Here is a 17,714-nt window from a genome sequence, read left to right as displayed (position 1 = left end):
CTACATATTTCGTTTCGGTAAATGTCCAGGTACAAAGTCAACGAAAAATATTATGTTTGAAAAAAACAACCCGATTGTAAATGACCCAAATATTTAAATATAAAGAAGTGAAAATAGAATATAGGGATCAACAATGATGGCTAATAAAAGGTCAACTAAAACAACTGTATCTAGTAAGTGAGACAGAAATATGGGCATTTGAAACTTTACTAATAACAGTTCAGTTGTGACGAGCAATAACATGCCATGGAAAATATTTTGTTTAAAAAATGAATTGTATTGTTAGTGATCCAGAAATAGAAGCAAGTGAAAACTGAACAAAATGTCTTGAATTACTGTTTGATAGACATTTACAAATGGCGATGATGTTTTAGTTGAGATGCACTCCCAGAAACATTTTCTAACTTCGTTTTCTTTTCAATGAACCAAATAAAAACAAGATGGCGATTCTTATCTTGACCAAGTGGACGACTAAAACGTTTTTATTTACATGATGAGAAAGCTAATGAAGAGGAAAGATAAACTTTAAAAACAGTCTCCTGGTCTGTCATAAACATTGACCAACCTTTCATCTCGTTTCTCTTCCCACAGCCATCAAATTCTTCTTCTTTCATTCATAAATACACTGGCCAATCAAATCACGTCCTGACACGCGCTTTTATTCATGACAACCAATCAGAATATAACGTCATAAATATCAACCAATCAGAACATTATACTGACCAGTCCAGTCCGGACCTGACCAATGAGAACGTTGCAGTGACCACTACTTTGTTTACACTGATTTCATTGATAAGTTGTGTTTATAGCAGACGATGAGTGGACACGAGGAATGTTTAAGGTGTGAGGGTCAAGGCCAGTACACAGGATGGTCCAGTTTGACGTCTGTCAATAATCTAATAATGGACCAGTCTATTTTCCACACGGGTCTGTTTTTACTGACCACCAACATTGAGGCTGAAAATATACAGTTTTCTTAACAATTTTGATAGTTTGACCGATTTTTTTTCTAAAAGAAAGACAAAAGACATGTGAGCCCGAAAGAGCTTGAATATTTTATTTGACGAGACCAGAAAAAATGCCTTTCATTTAATTCGTATTTTTTTTTTTCGACCGCGTCCTCTAAACAATTTCATCATTCGAATATTGGTGTCAAAATTAGACACAGAATGTTCTTCAAAAGTTATTCTACAGCTCCATCGTGTAATCGTCGAATTCGAACTTAACCATGATCTCATCAAGATAAATGATCACATTAAATTTCATTTGAATCTGATGAAGACTAGTCTCGATAGTCTCCCCTCTCCAAATTCCATTCAAATCAGATGAAAACTGTAGCCTCTATTGTGTTCACAAGCCAATTGTAGACGGACCTACGGACAAGGACGAAGGCAATATAGGCCTACGTAGGCCTACACATTATAACGTGGGCGTATAAAAACACAGACTTTGTGCCAATTGCTTCTGCTGCATTCCAGCTAAAATTGGATCTGGTCGTCGAACTGAGCATTATGAATCTGTGACCAGGTAGTTAATCTGTAGTTAGGTAGTTGCTAGTTGTCAGTAAATTTCTAAATATGGGCGCTTCGCTGATGTCGACTGCTGGAGATTCCATCAGATGCTTAGAATCGGCAGTAGACTTCTGTCCACCTTGATCAACATTCCTCAACACTTACATTCATTGTCGTCTGTTAGTTGCACGAGCCTGTCAACTCAAGAACAATAACTCTATATTGAAATCGGGTGAGTGACCATCGTTTGACTTCTGCTGGACAATTGAAGACGGGAAATTGAGACCGTGTTAAGGGTGCAGATGTAGATCTGATACTCCAAAATAAATATTGTTTTTACAATAGTCTAAAATACCAAAATAAACTTTAATGGCTACGTGAATTCTCCAAATATAAAAGTGGACTTTCTTTAGGGGTAGGCCAAGGGAGGTAAATGTCGACATGAAATCAATTATATTTTCAATACACTGGAAACTGATCATTTACAATTTCACTTTAATACTGATTTTACAATTTTCTTTACCAAAGTTTATTTTTGGGGTACAGCCTGTAGCACACGTGGCCCCGGTGAATTGTTCCCTCCAGACAACGTAGAATCAAAGATATTTTCAATACACTCGAGACTGATTATTATTTCACTTTAACACTGATTTTCTTTTACAATTCCCACCTGTTTTCGGGTTACAGCCTGTAGCACACGGGGCCCCGGTAAATTCTCCCCTCTAAACTACTAGATGTATTATCCATTATAAGTCGGATTGATAAATAAAAACACAGAACTGAAAAGATCAACAATTTAATAACAAGTTACATTATAAATTACCATTCTATTTTCAAAATATAAATTCTACAAGAATGAATGAATGAATGAATGATGTTTAGATCCCTCTAATAGTTAAAACCCAACTATTACTGTGTCTACACTGTTTGTATAACAAGGCCGTAGTGTAATGGAGGTAATGAGGCGAAAGACCAATTTTTGAAGCGATGAGTGCCTTTTTTAAAATTATGTATTCTAACCCCCCATCCCCCTCTTCCTCTTCGTTAATCACCACATTAGACAATGGACAATCTTTTTATAAGTTACTTCACAGGAGAACTGAGGACTGGATAATATATCTAATGAGTCAGGATGAAATATCTTCTTCAATGAACAAGGCCTTGACAACATTTCTACCGTAATTAGCACTGGGTAATCATTCTACTCAACCGTCACTGGACAATGTTTCTATTTCTATGTCTGTCAGGAATTACCCATGAGTTCATCGACAGTGGTCTGGTTATCCAGGTCTAATTTAATATCCTGACCTTCGTTGACCTCTTCACCTTGAATCACAATATTATGACCTTGACCTGAGGAAGCAACGTCTGCTATAGATACAAATCGTCCGTTTGGCACCGAGATATGATTTTCACTCACAGCTATTTGACCTTGATCAACTAAAATTGGTCCTTGGCCTGATATTTGGCCTTGACCTACAGATATTTGACCTTCACCTTCTGATATTTGACCTGAACCTGCAGCTATTTGGTTTTCTAATAAATGAATGTCCTCATCTTCACCTGAAATGACAATTTTTCTTTTTAAATATAATGTTTGAATTTGTCCAGTAGCTTTTTACCCAATTCTTAAAAATTCTTCCAATTAAACTCTATCGTAAGTGTGATAATTTACATTGAGATATATCATAGTCCTTGGTATGTTTTATAGGATATTTTATGATATGGGCAACAAGATTTAATCATCATTATTGTCAGTAAGTCAACATAATGCCTCGGACACCAGCTTAAACCTTAAAAGTGAAATGATAAAGCGAAAAGTATATTTCCGGTCTAAGGGAAGTAACTATGTTAAAAATCTAGACCACAAGTAAATAACATTCGGATCTCATACATGATTATTGCTTCTGTTTTCCAATGATAATTAGGGCAAAATATTTGCAGTCTAAGGGAGGTAACTTAGTTAAAGATCAGAAGACAAGTTAATTGCTTCAGAGTTTTGTCAAAAATTCTAAAACTTAACTAACAAGGAATAGGAGTGGAAGTATTAGATCTCATAGTCCAAGGGAAGTAACTACATTTATAATCCAGACAACAGCTAAATGTGCTTTTTCATCTATGAATATTGTTAGTTTGTTCATGGACATATAATCAGGGTCCACCCTCCACCCACTCCTAGAAAGAGGACATTCCAAAACTAGCTGTCCTGATGAGGATAATATATCCAAAACATGTATCAACAGCATGAGATGAGCTCTAGTCAGTTAGTAACATTAAGTCCTATATTGGAAAATTAACATCCATTTCTAAAACTGGTTGTCCTGATGAGGATTGTATATCCTAAATATGTGATAAACTGTAGTCAATTAAACAAAGAAGTTCAACAAAATTTCTAAATTTAACTTACCATCAAGAACTTGTTCGAAAGTGATATTAACAGCACCATCCTCATCCACTGATATTTCCTGCCCATCTATCATAATACTCTGTCCGTCCACAGACAATGTAGAGGGGATTTGAATCATGGCTTGACTCGTACCGCCGTCTGATGTAGAAATTGATAACGCCTGTTCTATCACACCTTCACATCCAACTCTCTGATGTTCCTGGAGATAGAAATTTAATGAGTGAAGAAAAATTTAACATTATCCAAGTTAGGTATTCTGACGTTGTAACATGTTTCTGCAGTATAACATGAGCTTTACTCTGAGCAAGATTTCAGCTTTAAATATTTTTTTTAATCTATCCCAGTATTATTTTGAAGCTTCCCCCTTCACATTCAAATAACCAGTAAACTTATTAAAAGACCAAGACAGTTACTTACCCTGAGCAAGATTTCAGCTTTAAACGCCATTCCACATTTATCACAGACTAGACTCTTCATATCACCATGTTTACGCTCAATATGTTTCCTTATATCAGTAAACGTGTAACCATAGAAACCACAAACACCACATTTATAATCTTTCTGACCGTTATGTCTGGAAGCAAAAAGAAATGAAATGGAATATTAAATATTTTATACTAAAGAATGGTATTTCACGTCCTGCTTGTCTTCACCTGATTAGGCATATAAAGACTGCAATGTCATGCAGTGTGCAATGAGGAAAAATCTGCCTGGACAATGACATAGCCCTACTTTATCAATTTTCCAAGGGATTTTTGTCAAGAGATTGTAAATTTGAACAGTGTGTAGCAAACAGCCTCTGTTTTTTGTCTCATACGAAAGGAAATTTTTCCATGTCATGTGTTATCTCGAACCTATACTAGGTTTGAACTCTGGGCGAAGGTAGATCTACTTTTTTATTTTCCAACTGTCAAGGCCAGTCTAGTTATCCTAAATGTGTACAGCCTGTAACACTGGGCCACGGTTATTCCATGTACCGATACCACTGGACTCCAGTTATAGTAAACATCTGACGAATGGATATGACCCATATAGTGATCTAGTTCCATCTATAACTACTTACCTTTTTACGTGTAAATCTTTATTTTTAAGATGTCGGAAAGCTTTGTTACAAATACCACAGACATGTTTGGGTTCTTCGTGTATTAGTAGATGTTTAGAGATATCAGACCTCTCACACCCTCTATAATATAGAATCATTGTTTTTATTAAACAGTTATGTACTATTATTGGATACTTCTTATTGTAAAGGCCATAGACGTTATTCACCTGTCAGCCATATTGAATCCAGAACGAGGCTCATAATGCAAGAAAGCAAACGAAGGTAATGTGGTGTCACTGCAGTATATCGTCACCTTGACGTCTTTTGTGCATTCTGACACATATTTTGGAGAAAAATGACAGACATTTAGATTTGTTGAAAATAAAGTGGGGGTACAATGGGGGTGCAAACCACTTTTCAAGGGGGGCAAATGAACCCCCACTGGCGCAGCCACTGTTCTGAAGTCCTAGTAACTTGAAACTAATTATATTTTACATCATTAAAATCAGGCCACATATTCTCGAAACGATCTTAGCGCTAGGATGTCCTAGGTTCTTATCTTTTTCTAACATTGATTCTAGAACATCCTAGCGCTAAGATCGGTTCGATAATACCTGTCCAGAGTTCTTAATTCTAAACTGCGTTAAGAAATAACAAAACCAACCTGTATTCACAATGTGGACATTTAAAAGGTTTTTCAGGGTCGTGTATTCGGAGATGACGTTTCAGATGAGCTTTCCGTGTAAACTTCTTATAACAGATATTACATTCAAATAAAACCTCGGCGGGCATGTGAACCATTTTTACATGCATCTTTAAAATATACTGATCCTGAAATAGAAATCAAAAAAATAAAGATAGTGGATTAAGTCCAAGTAATTTACCAGATTTTTCAAGTCAAATCTCCAGATTTTTTGTCCTGACCTGTACACATGTATGTATGTAAGACCACATCAGCACGCAGTTGGTGAAATGAGAAACTTTCTTAATTTTTTCGGGTCATATTTGATTTGTAGTCACAATAATATTTTGAAATAAATCCTGGGCAGTGATCTTTTGACTGAAAAAAGGAGTAATTGTGTAGGTTTCTATACACTAAGATCATGTTGTAAGATAGGCATTAAAGGGACAGGTACGCCATATATGTAATATGTAATATATGTAAATAGTCTTCAGAAGTACTAGAAATGTACGAAAATAACACAATTCCTTTAAAAATACTTCAAACTAGGAATTTTACTGACTATTTCTATATATGTCTTTTTTATATATCACAGAGTATCTTAAATTGACAAGTCATCTTTTAACATTTAACTGATAATTCTGGACACATTGATTTGAAGGCTCAAATTTTAACAGTGAGCTGTGAACACTATTACTGATTAGCTTAGCTAGGAAAATTCCCGTTTCTGAAGTATGATTGGTCAAAGAATGGTCGTTATATCTGTAATGTGAGATGAGATCTTGTCAAGTACATAGAAGAAATTGAGATAAATCTATCACAGGATTTTCCACGATCTTTTGATTATAGTGCAGGGCTGTTGATTTGACTCTATAGTATAGAGTAATTTATTCACCTACCTTGTAAGCCTTACCACAGACATTACACATACAGCTGAATTTATTATGTCGTACCATGTGACGTTTGATTACGTACGAATGTTCGGCCATAAACTCACAGACTGTACAAATACATTTAGGATGCATCTCCTGAAAAATAATGAACAATTACAAAATCTGGGTAGACAAAGTATAACTTAAGGTTGTAGTAAAAAGTAAAAAAAGCCAATCTGGAGGGTGTAAAGAATTATATTAAACAGTACAAAAAAGACAATAAGCCAAACTTGAGGGATTGAAGAAATAAACCATTTTTATTTGATGTGTGAAGTCTGGACAGAATCTTGCCACGTCCTGTCAGCCAAACTAGAGTGTGTAAAGAGAAACTATTTATATAGGAAAAACAATGAACATTTACAAATCTATAAATCACAGCTTTCTTTATATTCAAGATGCTACAGAGAGTGATTAAGTTCGTTATCAGCCAACCCAATGCAAAAAATATACTGGAAATTACTTTTACAGAACAAATAATCTTTGAAATTAAGTGCAAACTTTAGGCAGAATTTTGTCCTGTCAGCCAAACTAGAGGGTGTAAAATGAAACAAAATTGAGCTGTGAAGTGTGAAGTCTAGACGGATTCCTGTCATATACTAGTGTAACGATATTAATATTCATATAACTGGACATAATCATTATATACTCATTAATTATTCGTCGAAATTGTTACCTTCTCGACCTTCGCGATAATGTCAGAAATTCCTTGTCGATGATTTCCTCCTTAATGAAAGGTCAAGGGGTTGTGTGATTATCATTTATTGTTTATTTATGGAATCGTAAATATTTTCTCCTGTTTTTAAAGGTCATTTAGTCTAGAATGCGAACAATGGAGGTCAATCACCCAAAATATCCTTTGTGAAATGAAAATAGGATTCTAAAAAGCACAGGCCCAGGTCCCTGAACAAGAACTATTTCTTTCACAAGAACTATTGTTTCACAAATATTAAGACGTTTTGATAAACCTTCAGCCTTTAAATTATCTGAAGATCCACTCTCCTTACAGTGTTTTCATAATTGTTCACGATCCAAAAAAAAATCTAAGGCTTCCAGTCTTAAAATTATTGGAAGATAAAATCTCCACTTACCTTAAAGTGTTCAAGTAATTCCTCGCGATCGAAAGTATAAAAATTACAACATTTACATTTGGAGATGTCGTCGCTATGATTGGTTGAGATATGATCCTGATATTGTTGAGTGTAGTAACCTTGGAAATCACATTTCAGACATTTTAATTTCTCAAGTTCACTTTCTGACGCCTTTAACCCTGAAAATACAGAACATATACTTTTTATAAAAATACCCTTAACCCTTTCAACACTAGCGGTATAAAATCGTGATATAATACGATATCAGCAGGTAAAAGGGCTGTTACCCAAGACTGTAGCCCCCCTCACCCTCATCCCTGAAAAATTTAAATAATTGAAGATTGAAGCGAAGATGAAGTTTATAATAGATTGACATTGTGAAGATGAAGTTCGTAATAGATTGACATTGTGAAGATAAAGTTGGTAATAGCTTGACATTGTGAAGATAAAGTTGGTAATAGCTTGACATTGTGAAGATGAAGTTTGTAACAGCTTGACATTGTAAAGATGAAGTTTGTAATAGCTTGATATTGTGAAGATGAAGTTTATAATAGATTGACATTGTAAAGATGAAGTTCGTAATAGATTGACATTGTGAAGATAAAGTTGGTAATAGCTTGACATTATGAAGATGAAGTTTGTAACAGCTTGACATTGTGAAGATGAAGTTGGTAATAGCTTGACATTGTGAAGATAAAGTTGGTAATAGCTTGACATTGTGAAAACGAAGTTTGTAATAGCTTGACATTGTGAAGATGAAGTTTGTAATAGCTTGACATTGTGAAGATAAAGTTGGTAATAGCTTGACATTGTAAAGATGAAGTTTGTAACAGCTTGACATTGTGAAGATGAAGTTGGTAATAGCTTGACATTGTGAAGATAAAGTTGGTAATAGCTTGACATTGTGAAGATGAAGTTTGTAATAGCTTGACATTGTGAAGATAAAGTTGGTAATAGCTTGACTATGTGAAGATGAAGTTTGTAATAGCTTGACATTGTGAAGATGAAGTTTGTAATAGCTTGACATTGTGAAGATGAAGTTAGTAATAGCTTGACATTGTGAAGATGAAGTTAGTAATAGCTTGACATTGTGAAGATGAAGTTTGTAATAGCTTGACATTGTGAAAACGAAGTTTGTAATAGCTTGACATTGTGAAGATGAAGTTTGTAATAGCTTGATATTGTGAAGATGAAGTTTGTAATAGCTTGACATTGTAGAGATGAAGTTTGTAATAGCTTGACATTGTGTAGATGAAGTTTGTAATAGCTTGACATTGTGAAGATGAAGTGTGTAATAGCTTGACATTGTGAAGATGAAGTTTGTAATAGCTTGACATTGTGTAGATGAAGTTTGTAATAGCTTGACATTGTGAAGATGAAGTGTGTAATAGCTTGACATTGTGAAGATGAAGTTTGTAATAGCTTGACATTGTATACTGAAATACCCTTGATACTATTTATATCTATTTGACCTAATGACCTCCGATAGTCAACTCCCACGCTTTCACTAGTCTGGAATGTATTCTAATTATAGCTTATTTCCTGTTTCTGGTTCAAAGTAGAGCATAAAAATTTCCCTTATATCAAGTAGTATAATATCAGAGATTGTAAAAACTTCCGGCAAGTAAGAAATATTTTAGATTTTGATGTCTGCATTTGAGCCTAATAGGGTTTGTGCAATAGTTGCATCATATTTGGTTTTTCAAAGTTTTCCAAGTAACTGGTAAACAAATCAGCTATCAGAAGGTGCAAATGGAAGCTATAAGTGTAACCAATGAACATACAAAAGGTTCAGACTTTTAAGTGGGACGAAAACTTAATTTGAGCTTCCACATAACAGTAAAGCAAAACCTCAGTCATGGCTCACAGCATGACTCAAATTCAATTAATGAAAATAAAGTATTAACACTGACAGATCTTTTTTTTTCTCTTTCATCATTTGACCTCTGACATTTAGTAGAATAATCAATGACTAAAATACAACCTATTGACCTAGTCTATAAAGATATGATTACCCAGGTCAATGACTAACTAACTGATGGTTATTAAAATACCAGGGATATTTGGTAGTTATTATATGATATCATTATAGTCAAATAATCATACCAGCTGGTCAATATCATTACATAATGCCCTCCTGTAAATATTCATATATTACATACTTCACATTCCATAGAAATACCAAGCACGAGTCATCACGTTCTCTTTGAAGAGACGGTACTGGCAGTGGTGCATTTAAAGGGGTATTTCGCTTTTTTGTTAAAAGTTTTCATTATCAAAAGGTTGTAAATTACACCTGAAAATAGTATGCTATTTATATCTGTGTATATTCTTGATCAAAATGAATTTGTTTTAAAAGGGTTAAGTAAAAAACAGAGGGTACTAATTGTTAATTAAGCAGTTTGACAAGTTGAATATACTACTGAAGTATTATTACATGATGTAAGTTGTATGTTTGTGATACAGAAGCAATACAGTTCAAGGGAGGTAACAATATCATGCAGACGTCTAATTTCCCAAATCACAGACAACTTGATTCTGTACGGGACACATTTGAAATATTAGTACAGACGAATGCTCTCTAGAGAGAAATATACTTTATTTGCATAATAATTATATCACATGTGTCCATTATATAATTCTGATTGGTTGATTTATATGACGTCATATGTCGTGAACTCGGAATAATTTTAGCTACCCGAGTTCTTCAATAGAAAACATGACTTCCCAGCAAAATTTGAAGTAACGAATGCTATATACCATCTCTTAAGTCGTATGTCCCATATTTCCCAGAGGTAACAAATACAGCATTAGAACCTACGAGCCTCAGGTTCAACCTAAACGCATCAAGATTCTAACACTCTAATAGTGTGAGCTACAATCCATCCCCCAAAACACTTACCGATTCTGACTGGATCTTTTTTAGGGACAAACATAGGAAGCAGATTTTCAGGAATTTGTATAATGGTTGGTTTCTCATCACTCTCTTCAGCTTCTTCACCTGAAATTACACGAAAACAAATCAAACTTCTTGTCTAGCTCTTTCAATGTGTATTGGTGTTAGGGTGTATTGACAAGAGTCTCAATGAAATCACTGGCCTAGGTCACAGAGAATTGGTGTAAGGGTGTATCGTGACGTGTCTCACTGAAAGCACTGGCCTAGGTCACAGAGAATTGGTGTTGTGAATGGCTTCTTTAAGCATCATTCTAATCTTCAGTCAGACATCTGTGATTCTTGCACAGGGTTCAATTCTGCAGTATTGCATCTCAGTTTGTGATTCAAAATGGCCCCAATTAATATTTCCTATGATTAACAAAAATTAAAATTTATCATGATGATCAGTGAATCAAAACTAATTGTTTATAATTTTTCATGCAAATATTTGGTCAATTATAGAAATATGTTTACTACAAGAACATTTCAATTGCTACAGAATTTCTACGAAATACGAAACAAAATTTAACTTGATTAGCCCAAAATAAAATTAGGTGTGATAAATTGCTAATGAAACTTTTCAATCTTAATTAAACCCTGTTCTTGCGATTGCAATAATTTCAGAGTAGAAAAAATTTATGAGGTCACAATCTTGAAGAACCTTTGACCTCTTTATTATCCCTAGAATATAATATATAACCCACCTTCTAAGGTCAGAGCTGAATCAGATGTATTTAAATTCAAACTGTCAGCTTCTAGATTGTTTAACATAGTACCTTCTATTACAGATACTGTAAAATAAAACAAAGTTCTTAACATCAATTTAAGGGCATCGATAGGCATTTACGGGGGTGTTTTGAGTCTTGATTTTATGTAAATAGTCTAAAGAAGTAATAGAATGGCACTAAAAATACATAATCACTTCAAATATACAGCAACAGACAAACTATAAATTTGGTGATGGTGATGGAGATGAAAAAAACAAGAAAGCCTTGAAACAGTGCAGTATATCTAGAAACAGTTACTTGGTACAAGGAAATACAGTGAAACATATATTTCTACAGCAGCCATATAACAGCGAAGTATACCTACCAGAAGAAGTATCTATAGCAGGGGTTGGACCGTCTGGTAGATCCTGGCTACTCTGTGAACCATCTGCTGGTAATAAAGACTGGACAGTAGAGTCTACTGATAAACTAGTGTCTGTGGTCATCATCGATGGCAACAGTTGAGTATTAATAGATTTTACTTGACTCTGTAAACTTTGTAAATTTTGAACTCCCTGAAACACAACAAACTAGATTCTGAGAACTGAGGTTTATTTTCTGTAAGTAAGAGGGGTGCTGTCAAGGTTCTTGGGATTCAAACCTTTTTTAAAATAACACTGTTCTGTAAAATGTCTTTCTCCAAAACAAAAATACAGAGTGTACTGTACAGGAGTGTATAGTCAAGCAAAAATATTCGTGCACTTCAGGGTAAGAATCAACCATTTACATGAGAATTCAACTTGATATTTTAATAGTATTGAGCAGAATGCAAGTCTTGTCTATACAGTTTCAAATACTATTATACTAAAATATTAAAATAAAATTGAACCTAGATGTGAATATATCTCTGTTTGACTAGAGACTCTCTAGTAGAGAATAATAGAATTAGAAAATCGGAACAAAGAAAAATATTTACCTGAAGGGGTGCCATCATTAAGGTCTGACCGTTAGAGGAAGGAATGAGGACTGCTGGGATTGAGGAAGAGGTCGCTACTTGACCTGCTGGAGGATAACGTCTTGGTCGTCCACGTGGTCGTTTTTCACCTGGAAACATAGAATCATTCATTTTGAAAATAAATATATCGAAAAGAAACATTATCAATAGAGTTTTTTTTTATGTATCTTTGCATTCAATACATGTTGTCCAAATACTTTCAATTGTCAGTTAGAAAACCAAGTCTAACGTCCACAAGGGTTATTTTAAGCTTCAGCCATCATTTATTTTCTCTATTTGATGCAAAAAAAACACCAAAAATTGTAATATTAAATGTATTTATGGTATATGAAAAATATCATTTTCAGTTTAAAGCCAGGTCTTGTTTTAATTCCTGAAGATTACATTTCATGATTTGTCCCTTTTTTGTTAACTTTTTAATATTATTTATTTATTTTTCCCAATATTAGTTTAGTCTTGTAAACTTACTAGTAGGAGTGGGTATAAGAGACTGGAAAGTGGTGTCTATTTTACGTCTCTTGTATCCAGGCAACACAACATCCTCATCTTCATCATCATCATCAATCGCTCCAGCATCCTCGATATCTTCCACATCTGACAGTTCCAAATTCTCATATTCTATATATAGACAATATCAAAACATCTACACAGAGATACCTGAGTTATAAACAACAACAGAGGTGGCCTTCGATGAGGATATAGTCTGGTCCTTCAACTTTCAAGGGAGATAACAATGATTAAGCATATTCGATCGATAAGTCTCAAACAACTTGTTTGCAACCGACACTTATGGGCAACCCCCACCCACAAGTTTTGTATTTGATATTTTCATCTAAACTTGTTGTTTTTTATTTATTGTTCGAGGAAAGAATTAAAATTTGAAGAAATTGTCATAAATTATTTTAATCAATGTTTAACTAATGACCTTGTAGAATATTTCAATAAAGGAGAGTATTCAGATATAAAAAACCTACCTTCCAAAGTTTTAGTTTTTTTCCGAGCTCTTCCACTTCTTCTGAGACTGTCAGGATCTGAAATGTAATTGTATCAAATAGAGTTAAACGTAGGTTCTAATCTTGTTTTGTGTAGTACCAAAAGTCTTATGATCTGTGTAAGTGATTCATCAGTCAATCCAGCTGTAAAAGTGACTTAATAAAAATTGATAATTGAAAGATCATTACGCCAAGGTTTAGTAAACCATGGACCAGCTGATAAATTATCCCTAGAAATAGTATTCTTATCCTTTATTTTGTACTTGATAGTTTTTTCAACTACTTTTGTGGTTAAGCTAAGCCACCCCTAGTCCCGCCCCGGCCCACCATACCCCCCCACCCCCTCTGCCTTGCCTTACTACTCATTAAATAGGATGAGATTCATTTACTCACCAGAGTTAGAGAGTTCTAGTAAACCTTGAACAGCACTAGAGTTTTGATCACCCTCCTGTTCCTGAGATTGGGCTGCCTTCTTCTTTTCTTCCTTCTCTATCTCAATCTCTTCTGCTGTTCGCGGGGGCTTCTTCGGTCGGCCTCTTCTACGCTTACCTAATGATAAAAATAAAACTCTAGATGTAGCAGGGTTTTTTTATTGGCTATTTTCTTTCTAGTTTTAAGCATGACCGACTGGGCTAATCAAATATCTGGGAATCCCCAAGCTTGCTGGGCTGTAGAATTGACTATAGTTAGCCAGACATGTCCGACAGGGCTACTCAAATATCTGGGAATCCTCAAGCTTGATGGGCTGTAGAATTGACTATATTTAGCCAGACATGTCCGACAGGGCTACTCAAATATCTGGGAATCCCCAAGCTTGCTGGGCTGTAGAATTGTCTATATTTAGCCAGACATGTCCGACAGAGCTACTCAAATGTCAGGGATTCACCAAGCTTGCTGGGCTGTACAATAGGCTATATTTAGCCAGACATGTCCGACAGGGCTGCTCAAATATCTGGGAATCCCCAAGCTTGTTGGGCTGTAGAATTGGCTATATTTAGCCAGACATGTCCAACAGGGCTGCTCAAATATCTGGGAATCCCCAAGCTTGCTGGGCTGTAGAATAGGCTATATTTAGCCAGACATGTCTGACAGGGCTATCAAATATCTGGGAATCCCCAAGCTTGCTGGGCTGTAGAATTGTCTATATTTAGCCAGACATGTCCGACAGGGCTATTCAAATGTCAGGGAATCACCAAGCTTGCTGGGCTGTAGAATTGGCTATATTTAGCCAGACATGTCCGACAGAGCTAATCAAATATCTGGGAATCCCCAAGCTCGCTGGGCTGTAGAATTGGCTATATTTAGCCAGACATTTTTGATAGATCAGCTCGTATGTCCTGTAATCGAAAGCTTATTGCTAGGCTGTTGAATTGTCTCTATAATATTATGTCTAAAAATCCAAATTAAATTGACTGTTTGTGAGTTTGAATGAGAAATAGATATTGTCTGATATTTTTATTCTACTGTACTATTTACAGAATTTTTCCAACTTTTCTGAAGTAAGAAGGGTTGCGCAATTATATTCCAATTATTTGAATATGAAATCAAGTCTTACCGTCAGGGGGCAGTAGGGGGTAGGCACACATTTCTTTTGTGTCTGGATTGACCAGTAATACACATTTCTTGCCGTTGATTACTACTTCTGTTCTGTCGCTGACCGATATTGGACAATCTAGATCTGGTTTCGGCTCTTTCTTGATTTTGATTTCCTTCACAGCTGATTTTTCTGATTCTTTGGAATTTTCATCGGGTGTTGAACTTTGCTCAATTTCGTTTGGAATATCTTGTGTGGTTTCTGTGTCGTTTGCATTTGGATTTTCATTAGAATTTGAAGAGTTCACATTTTCAAAATTTTGATTTCCATTCTCGGCAGACTGTAAGACGGAAATTTCGGTTTGAGATTGTGAATTTGAATCCCCTGACTCTTGAATTATTGAAATTTCAACCTTTTTGGCATCCTGCTCTAATTCAAATGCCTGGTTTTCAAATTTTGCTTCCAAACCCTCAGATTTTACGTTCATTTTCTCCCCGCCTTGGGAATTATCAGGAATAAAATCTTCGGAAACTCCTTCCATTGGAACTTCATCTTCTTCCTGTCCTACATCCTGTAAAAGCACATAAAGATAGCTTGCCAGGCAAGGTAACATATCCCCACTACCAGCCGTCAGAAACCATTACAAGAGCTTTAGTGGCTTAATAATGAGTTTTCAAATAATCTTAAAGTCATCTATAAGTCAAGGAAAAAACGGAAACAGTTCATCAAGTTATCATCAAATTCAAACATGAACAATGTCTCATCGATGTACACACAAGGGCAATAACTCTGAAACTGTTCATCCAATCATTACCATTCCTAACTTGACCGAGATCTCATTAATATATACATGCATAATTAGTTTCATCTAGGTTGGATAAAAACTGTAGTCTTTATCATGCCTACAATTGAAATTTGACGAGTTTTTACTAAGTCAAGGGCAATAACTATGAAACCAATCATCCCATTATTATCAATTTCAAACTTAACTGATATCTCATCAATATATACTTGCAATACATGCATACCAAGTTTCATCAAGATCAAATAAAAACTGTAGTCTCTATCGTGCCTACAAGGCAAATTTGACACGTTTTTACTAAGTCAAGGGCAATAACTCTCAAACCGTTCATCATGCAAGCTTTAAATATTTGCAGTTTTAAGGGGTGGGGGTTTGGGAGGGAGGGAGGGAAATACTAACCTGTGTATTTTTGGTCTGTAAATCACCCCCTGGTGTCAAGTGTTGTATATTACTAGGTAATAGTGATACCATGGTCGACTGATTCGTGGCTGACGAGTTGTCATGGTGAATATCATACGGTACCTGTACTAATTCCTGTATGGGTAATATTATATCAATTTTAGTGTTCATTGAAAAAATCAAATTCGGGATGAAGATAATAATAGGCCTATGGTAGGGTGATATTGGTTCAAGTTGATATCACGATATTAAGCATTAATATATCACGATATATATATTGCGATATTTTTTAACAAAATGATGATCTAGAAATTTTAAATGTAATATAAAACAATAAATATCTCTAAAAACACCCCAGTCTTTAACATTATGAAAAAAACATCTGTATCAAATATTAAGTTACTTGTTAAAATTGTGTAGATGATCTTATCTGGACCAAAATTTAACGATATCATCATAACTACCATATATCACGATATGGCAATATTTGGGTATATTTTAATCAGGCGACAGAAAAACTAGGTCTATTTTATGGGGATTTTCCACACCTCTGAAGTTGCCTGGTGCAGGGTTTTTCAAAATTTAAATGATGTAAATCAATGCTATCAGTGTCCCCTATACACATAAATTTTTATAAATCCTCTCTACAATCAATTTAAATTTTAATGAAACAAGCTTCTTGTTCCTTTGATCAGAGTAACTCTTTAAGATTTGAAACACCAATTTATCAAATAGTTTTCTTAATTTGAAATTAAAAAATAAGGAAACCCATCTTTAAATATACCTGATTGATATTAGGTGTACCAGTGGTTACGATCTGATAAGTACCCGGAGCAAACTGTCCTCCATCCAATAATAACTGACTTGCTTCTTCTAAACTTAATGTGATTGTCTCCCCTTCTGCTAGATTCGCAAACATTGAACCATCCAATGTTTCAATTATTTCTCCATTCCCTTCCATTTTCTTATAAATTTGGACATGAACCAGTCATCTAAAAATATACACACAGCTAAAATTACTGGTTTAGGTTTCCAACCTTTCAACATACATATCATAAATTGTTAGTTGGAGGGACAGGTAGGACTTTTTTTCTGACCCATCATACTTTAGTCTCAGAAACTGGAATTTTTTAGCTGAGCTAATCAGTAATAGTGTCCACAGCTCATTTTAAGATACTCTGTGATATATAGAAATAGTGAGTAAAATTCCTAGTTTGAAGTATTATTAAAGGAATTATGTGATTATTGTAATACCGTAGTTCTGAAGACTTTTTACATATATATTCAAGACAAAAAAATCAACACCGCAAAATGGCATGCTTTTTCTTTTAATTGTTTGCAGGGGCAAGTATAATATCTAGAGGGGCAATTTAGTTGCGGTAATGGAATGGGTCGATTGTCAGAACTTTTTCAGGGGGTAATCCATAATACAGCGGAAGCTACCTTTACAAGATTTGTATTTTTCTGCTTCTTAGTAGCGAATAAGGGAGGGTTGTCACCTTTTCAAACTTTCAAAAAAGCAGACATAGAATCTGGGAAATTCAAATTATGCCGTCTACTGCAACATTCTATTGATTTGTAAGTGTGGCAATGTAAAACGCAAAATATGGTACCAAAAAGCCCAAAATATTCTCTTTAGGCTGGAAATAACCTTGGTTCCCATATTTC

General features: G+C 34.8%; 2 protein-coding genes across 2 annotated transcripts; both read right to left on the bottom strand.

The window, feature by feature from the left end:
* Positions 1–2,291: 2,291 nt before the first annotated feature.
* On the bottom strand, positions 2,292–10,624 carry LOTGIDRAFT_190955 (hypothetical protein). The gene is made up of 8 exons (XM_009058892.1): positions 10,565–10,624; positions 7,663–7,841; positions 6,542–6,670; positions 5,625–5,791; positions 4,982–5,101; positions 4,336–4,492; positions 3,919–4,117; positions 2,292–3,074 (listed from the first exon to the last, which is right to left on the bottom strand). The coding sequence occupies exons 1-8, from the start codon at positions 10,596–10,598 to the stop codon at positions 2,755–2,757; spliced, it is 1,305 nt and encodes a 434-aa protein (XP_009057140.1). The 5' UTR covers positions 10,599–10,624; the 3' UTR covers positions 2,292–2,754.
* On the bottom strand, positions 10,509–17,007 carry LOTGIDRAFT_162873 (hypothetical protein; the record flags this gene model as incomplete). The annotated part of the gene is made up of 10 exons (XM_009058891.1): positions 10,509–10,663; positions 11,302–11,388; positions 11,690–11,879; positions 12,281–12,408; positions 12,788–12,937; positions 13,294–13,350; positions 13,705–13,860; positions 14,867–15,416; positions 16,047–16,181; positions 16,831–17,007. The coding sequence occupies 10 exons, from the start codon at positions 17,005–17,007 to the stop codon at positions 10,509–10,511; spliced, it is 1,785 nt and encodes a 594-aa protein (XP_009057139.1).
* Between the last annotated feature and the right edge of the window lie 707 nt (positions 17,008–17,714).

This window comes from Lottia gigantea (genome assembly GCF_000327385.1).
Source record: "Lottia gigantea unplaced genomic scaffold LOTGIsca_36, whole genome shotgun sequence".
NCBI classification, from domain to species: Eukaryota; Metazoa; Mollusca; class Gastropoda; family Lottiidae; genus Lottia; species Lottia gigantea.
The sequence above is the reverse complement of the archived record's forward strand: the minus strand, read 5'-3'. Positions and strand labels throughout refer to the sequence as shown.